The 7,382-nt window shown below is 38.3% G+C and overlaps 1 protein-coding gene across 1 annotated transcript in view; it reads left to right on the top strand.

The window, feature by feature from the left end:
- Positions 1 to 435: 435 nt before the first annotated feature.
- Positions 436 to 7,382, top strand: part of LOC124553348 (GIGYF family protein Gyf) — a 170,580-nt gene continuing 163,633 nt past the window's right edge. Inside the window, exons 1-2 of the mRNA XM_047127223.1 lie at positions 436 to 968; positions 7,047 to 7,362. Coding sequence (XP_046983179.1) covers positions 937 to 968; positions 7,047 to 7,362 — 348 coding nt within the window. The 5' untranslated portion in view covers positions 436 to 936. The remainder of the gene's footprint in view (positions 969 to 7,046; positions 7,363 to 7,382) is intronic.

Below are 7,382 nucleotides of genomic sequence, written 5' to 3'. Positions count from 1 at the left end.
TGCCTGCAAGACAGAACATTGGAACAACTAATCCTCGCTCTAAATTCTCACAGCCCTCAGCCCACGTAGTTTATGTTTCTACGGTCCACGAAAACATCTTTGGATACACACGCCAAACATCTTTGAGAATCTTTAGAATTGCATTGGTTTCAAATGACAAGTCGATTGTTGTTATATTTAGAAGATTAGCAAGTTTGGTGCTAATAAGGTGAGCTGCTTGTTACATATGTATCATTCATAGGATCATTATAGCACCGAGATACTGTTGTGTTCATCTGTTTAATACTGTCCATTTCTCTACTGAACTTAACAGACCGTTGTTCACGTGACCTTTTGTTGCTCATGCGCTGAATTTTCTGCGTCGGCCATATTGCTGTGCTGCTTCTACAGATAGTCACGGCGAGATACATAGGTATTTAATTTTATACATACTGAATCGAAGCAGTTGCCTTAATACGGAAAGACGTTTGTCGAAAAAGATAATTTGTGTTATTAGAGTTACTGTCATGCGCTCATTCGGGACTGTTTATAAAGAAATACACACATAAATACAACCAGATTGAAGAAGTCTATGTGGCTGTGTGCTGACACTCAGTAATTTTTCTTCAGTAGTTCAACGGAGTATTTTTTGAAGTGAGCGGCGTATTTCTTTCGTTAGGATCCATTTGGTACTATCTGTTAGGCAACCCGAATTTCCAGTTGAATTTTTGTGGTTTGCAACCTCGACGTCCTTCTGTTCGTATACTTTTAAGGCGTGTGTTATTTTTGTTATATTAAGGGCATACAGCTGTTTTGAGTTAAAGAGAACTTGGGTTTTGACCTTGTGACATATCTCCGAAAGTGAATAGTTCCAGTTGATCGTCAGGAGACTTGTTAATTAAAATATAGTTGCAAGTAGCCTTAAGAAGATATCTTTTCCTGTTGCAGTCCTCTGCGATGGCTGATTCTCTGAAGTTTGGACCTGAATGGTAAGTATTGTCTGATTTTAATATTATTGCTATCTTTTTTGTGTTACTGTAAAATTTTTTAGATTGTACACTACCACTGTCATGAGCAGACAGTTTGCAATACATGACTATTTCACTGAATGCGTTATGTTTTTGTTTTGTGTGTGAATGAAAATTGTTTTTTACGAGACTGTAATGTTTTGGGTGGTAGCGTTTTGATGCGTCGCACACCCAGTGTTTTCGTTTATAATTCAAGCGCACTAATGAATTGTTAACTCTTAACGTTTAGTACTGATTGCAACCAAGCAATAACACGAAAGTTTGATATCACAGCTGACATCCAACTACTGAACCTGTTAAATGTTATAAGAATTGGGAAGTGATAGAGTAGGTGTATTGATCCCAGGTTTTTTGTGTGTACCACTGAAAGTTTGTTCCATTCGGGGTTGGGTAAAATAACTTGTATGAAATGAGTTCCAAAACATCCCTGGAGAATGATTCAGTGTTGTTGAGTTTAAACTCATTTACTATTGTGAGCCGTAGTTTGTTGCCCATGTGCTACACATAATGCAAAACTTAATTAGTATTGAAATCCATTTCACAGGTAAATTCCTATTGTGGCTATCATTTCATTCTTAAGTATGAAATGAACATTACTCCTGCAACTGAGGTAAACATTGAATGTTGTCTTCACTTAAGCCACTTATAATATTGCCTCCAGTTGAGAAGAGGTTGCTCTAAAAACGTGTAGGCAAGACGTTTTTGTCATCATTTCCTCATTCTCAGGAAGCTGTAACGATCATATTATTCATTTTCATGAGACAGTTTTTTCCATGAACAGCAGTGACAGGATAATTTAGTTTGGAGGCCTTAAAAAGCATTTATTTTCCACTGAGTATTGGATATTGACACATTTGGTACAGCTACATATTCCATAGCATAAAACTGCAGAAGTCTGTTTCTTAAAGACGGCTGAAAGGTAAAAGAATTTTGATCTTTAGCCCATAGGTGCAGTGACAAAGTGCATTTGCTACTTGCAGCAATATGTTAGAAGTAGTAGGTTGTTGAGAAAATTGGTTTTCATGGCAAGATAAACTTCTTAAAAAGTGCTCTCACTTAGTGTTATACAAAATATTTTATGTTGGGAAAATGTTTATGAAACGCAAGGATGTTCCATCAGAACTCAATGGAATAACACCATGTGGCCTTCTACATGCTATTAAGTATTGTTGACATGAAGTTATTTTTAAGCCTCTCTAGAGTGATACAGTTATTTTGTCTATCAGTGGAATGAGAATATTAAGGCAATATGCTTTCCTGCAGAGTATCTCTTGGTATGTCAGTGATTTTCAGAATATAGACTTATCAAATAGTGTGACTGCATCTGTTGATAAGCAAAAGTTAATTTTGCATCCCCATTCTTTCATTTGTTAATACACATCCATAATGAAAACAATTTTGATAACACAAGGTGAAATTTGCCCTCTTGTTTACTTTGAATACATCCTTTTTGTGCAAATGTTTATGCCTAAGGTTTGAAAGTAGCAGCCATATACTAAGTGACCTAATACAAAGCTTCCCTGGTTTATTATTTAGCAATATTTTTCATTACAGAAATTGTTCTTCATGCATTATTTTCATCTTTTAAATATTGTAATGTCTGTAAACGTGTTACATTCGCAAAAACTTATTTTGATGCAAATACCAGTCCTACTATTTCTTTTTAGTGTGTGTGTGTGTGTGTGTGTGTGTGTGTGTGTGTGTGAGTGTGTGTGTGTGAGAGAGAGAGAGAGAGAGAGAGAGAGAGAGAGAGAACATTTCATTCATCAATTTTTTTATTTATGCTGTGATTTATTCACTCTCATTACCACATTTATCGTCTGCCCCACTAAATAAGCTCACAACCTGTAGTCTCGCTTACCTTGGTTGTGAGCTCACTGTGGGAATGTAATGTCCAACGTGTTGTGCCCAAAGGAATCCTTCTGACATCCTAATCTCATTTCTGCTACTCTTCATTACTTTGCACAATTTTACCATTTTCTGTACTAGTTTGGTCTGAAGCAGGGTATCATTTGAGAGCTTAGCAACATTTTCATCATTCCATGAGGTTTTGGGTTGCAGCTGGATGATATCGAAATATTGTATCAAGGTGTTGTCATGTAGCTGGAAGCCCGAAACCTCTTGGTATGCCCATTTCTCTGAGAAAACTTCAAGAATCACATATTCTGTGTTGTTGTTTATGGGCCCATTGAATGCTCAACACAAATCATAAAGTGAGTTATCTTTCCTCCTCCTACTATTTACACTCTTGTTGCATTTTTGATTAAGGTCTGTTTACCAATTCATGTAAAAGTGATTGATATTTATTATCTCAAGGGCTGCGCTTCTTGAGATCGTTATCAGACTGAAGAGGGTGATAAGAGGACCTCTAATGTGTAGTATTAGATGCAAAAGCAACTATGATCTTAATTCTGTGAGAAAAGAATGAATTACTTTGCTACAGTAATTTTTTCTGGTCCACCCACATATTCTTGAAAGAGTACAAAGATACACAAATAATTCCTACATGGAATTTTCTCTCTGTGAGCTGGTTTTTTTTCTAAGTGGACAGAAGTGAAACACAACATTTTTAAGCCAGCAAATGCTATGTTGTGGCAAAGATTAAGTTTCTTGTTGTGGTGCAAATGTTATCACTTAAGCTAAAACTGAGTTTTTGCTGTTATCATCATACTGGTAAAACCACAATTACAAGTATGAAATGCAATTCTGTATTTAATTATATCATTATTATATGAAGACTGCTTATCCTCTTGCCAACTTCTCCCTCTTTTTCTTATTTTTCTTTCTGAAATAGTTCTACTTGTGCAGATTGTTCAGAGCTTGTCCGATCTTTTTTTTTTTCCTCACACAGTCTAACCTTCAACATTTTGTTCTGTCCTCTTCGATTTGCGACATTCCCCAGGTCTCCATCATGGGTCGACAGAAGCGTCCAATCCAACGCGTCGGCTTTGACCCATGACGTAAGGGTGTTGTCGTGTGTGACGTCATGACGGCGCAGAGTTTGGTTTGAGTGTGGCTGTCTCCAGTTCTGTTTTATCTTATTTTATTTACTTTTCTGATCTGTTCGTTCTATCTTGCGAGATTTTTTTTTAAACACTTATTACTTATTTTAATTATCTGTTTCCTCGAATTTCTGTTTTAGTTTATTATATTTATCTTTCTGATCTGTTCGTTCTATCCCGTGAGGGGGTGGTTTTTTTTTTTTTTTTTTTAAATGACAAAAAACACTAATCAGCTACTGAAGCATCTTTATCTTCTATGGGTTGCAGGGGTTACGACCCCTGGGGAGGTGGGTGGGTATTCATGCATGGCTGTCTTCACTTACACGTTGTAGCTACGCAAGGCGTCTAAATTTGTTTATATTTAGTTTGCCCCCCACCCAAAACACCCCATTTCCTGCGCTTGTCCCGTTAGTGTCATTAGGCTTCTTGTGGAAAGTGTGTGTGTTTGTTTTTGTTTCCGCCATATTTGTGACGTCATGGGCCAAAGCAGACGGGTGGGATCGGACGCCTCCATATTTCCCTCCATCATTTTCATGGTTTTCCAATCAATCTTCTTTCAGATTCTGCCCATTCCAGATTGCTTTGTGGTAGTTTTTTCCATTCTTTTAGCATGCCCAAATCTTTCCAGTCAATTTAGTTCCACAATTTCTTTTACGGGTTTGATTTGAAGAATTTTTCATTTCTTTTCTCTGCCTTTTTATTCTACTCAGATATTTTTGCTCAGCTGCAGCATTCTGATTCATAGATCAAAATTTGGTAGAGAACAATTTTTGTATCATAGTCTTTGCTTGCACAGGTGTAAGCCAATTCTTAGTTGTCTGATACATAATAAATTCTTAATATTGTGAGATACACAATAATAAAATTTAAATGTCTTCCTTGGTTTTTTTTTTTTTTTTCCTGGAGATTTTTGGAAACATTTTTTATAATTTTTCCATTACAACTTACATTCCTCATTTTCCTTGTTAATTTTCATTACTCAACTCTATTAGGCTTATTTTCATGCCTGATTTGTCAAATCCAGTCTGCCAGGTATTTAGTTGTTTCCCAATTCCTGCTCATTGTCTTCCCATATCACCTCACCTGCATGTGGTACGAGTTTCATATAATCTGTTGTTGACCTTGGGCAAATGTTACTTACGATGTCCATGAGCAGATTGAAGAGCACTGTTGGTCGCGCACATTCATGTTGATCAGAGGTCTGTTCTAAACCATTAAGTTTTTTTGGTAGCTGCTCAATGTTTAGCATATTAAAAGAAGTCTAGTACCTATACTTTCTGGTAATATTGTGGTTTTGAGTGATAGATACACTTCTGGTTTACATTTTAGTGTCTCAAATATCTAAGTAATTTGTGTCTGTGCTTTGAAACCCTTTTTTTAATTTGAGTTAGTTTCTTTTTATGTTATCCGTGTTTGTACTAATTTGCTGTAAGAAATTTCTATTTTTGACGGTAGTAATTTGGCTTTATAAGATTACTACTTTCGAGAAAAATTGTTGAATTTTATACAGAAATGCTTTTTGTGCTGTTACCCTGTATTGTTACTCTGATTTCACTAAAATAAGCTGACAACCTTTAGTGTCATTTACTTTTCTTAAGAGCTCACTGTGGTAACAGTTATGATGGGAATGCGTGTGGGAATATCAGATGTGGTGTACCCAGAGAAATCCTTCCGACACGGCTTTAATTTGCTTTTTGTGAAACATGCAGCCAGGTTGACTTGGGCTGAACAGATTTTGCGAACTTGGTTGGTTTTTATGTTACTGTGCATGGAGAGATAACAAAGAACCTCTGAAATGAGAAATTACACTTCCTATTTTCCTGTAGCCTTTTCCCATTTGTTGTGGGGTAGGGGTTGTTGTTACCAGTTTTGGTAAGGTAGTGATATTAGGTGACTGGATCCCTCCATGTTGGCACAACTCTTCCACCCCTCCCCCTCCGGCAAGGCATCGTTTTACCCAATCTGTCTCTATCTCATGTTAAAGTGTGGTAATATTCTTGACGTGTTTGCAGAAAGTGTAACCGAGTTGGAAACTGGGTACTAGCCCAGTATTTGCCTAGTTGGATGTGGGAATCCACCTAAAAGCCACAGAAAGGCTAGCCGGCTCACCAGCCCTCATTGTTAATGTGTGAGGCAGATAAACTCTGGGGCTAGCTCGCCTCCCTGTGTGTATTGAAAGCAGCCCTTTAATGCATCCATCTATGCAAATGGGTAATATGGGAAATTGTCCTAAATCACAAGTCTGTTGTTTCTTAATTTAATAGCCAGTCTGTGAATTATATAGTGACTTGTTGGATGATTGAGTAGTTTTGACTCACATGTTGTCAAAGAAACTGAGAAAAGTAAATAAATAATTTAAAATTATTGTATATAAACTATCAGCTGTTGGAGACTTCGATTTGAGTGACTCTGTTTTGAGCTAATGTATAAATGACAGTGGTAACATTGTTGTGGAGAAGTAATTTTTACAGCTGCCCTCATTGAATATTTAGTTACAGTTTGTATGCATTGAGTAATTCTTCTCAGTGCCTCGCTATACGCATGGTGTGGATGTTACTTGATGACGGGCATTACTGTTAGAATAGAAAATCGATGCTGTGGGATCAGAGTCAGTGGAAGTTCGTGCCTTACCTTTCCACAAGAGGTATCTATGAAGGGTCCGGTAACATCAGTGACAATGAGCCTTTCAATTGCATCTGGAGGTATCAGATGCCCTGACATTTTAGGTGGCTGTTTGTGATAAGTGGGAAATGTGGGATGGAGTCCAAGTTTGGCACAAATTTTTGTTTGTCACGACATTCAGTAAGATGGAGGTTCAGCATTTATGAGCAATTTTCACTGGCATTCCATATCATTAATTCTTCACAAATATCATCCCTCCATTTCATTTTATGTCACTGAATTTACGAAGTGTACTTTTTATTCATTTGTGTCTGCTTTTTAATGTGTATGACCATAGTGTGCTACATATGAGAGTAAAGAGAAGATGTTGAGGAAGGGGTACAATTTTTAACTTGTGTCCGATCATATTTTGCAGGCTGCGCACGCTGAACCAGTCACTGGCTGCGTCAGCTGCTGCGAGCAATGCCTGCACGCCGCCTTCCAGCGAGGGCAGCAGTGGGGGTGGGGGCGGGCACGGGCCCTCGACGACGACTGCGGGGGTGGGGGCGGGGCCGATGGTGCCGCGGCCTGCGCTTACCCTTGCTCGGCACCGGTACGGCCGCGAGGAGATGTTGGCCCTGTTCGACCCGGGCCTTCCGCCCCCGCCTCCATCGCCAGCTGCCCTTGCCGTGCTCTTCGTGGAGCGCGCTCAGCCACCTCTTGCTCTGGTGCAGATGTCGGATGATGAAACAGTGAGTGAATATCTGTAATT

The sequence above is a fragment of the Schistocerca americana genome, chromosome 11 (assembly GCF_021461395.2).
Source record: "Schistocerca americana isolate TAMUIC-IGC-003095 chromosome 11, iqSchAmer2.1, whole genome shotgun sequence".
Lineage (NCBI taxonomy): Eukaryota > Metazoa > Arthropoda > Insecta > Orthoptera > Acrididae > Schistocerca > Schistocerca americana.
The sequence above is the reverse complement of the archived record's forward strand: the minus strand, read 5'-3'. Positions and strand labels throughout refer to the sequence as shown.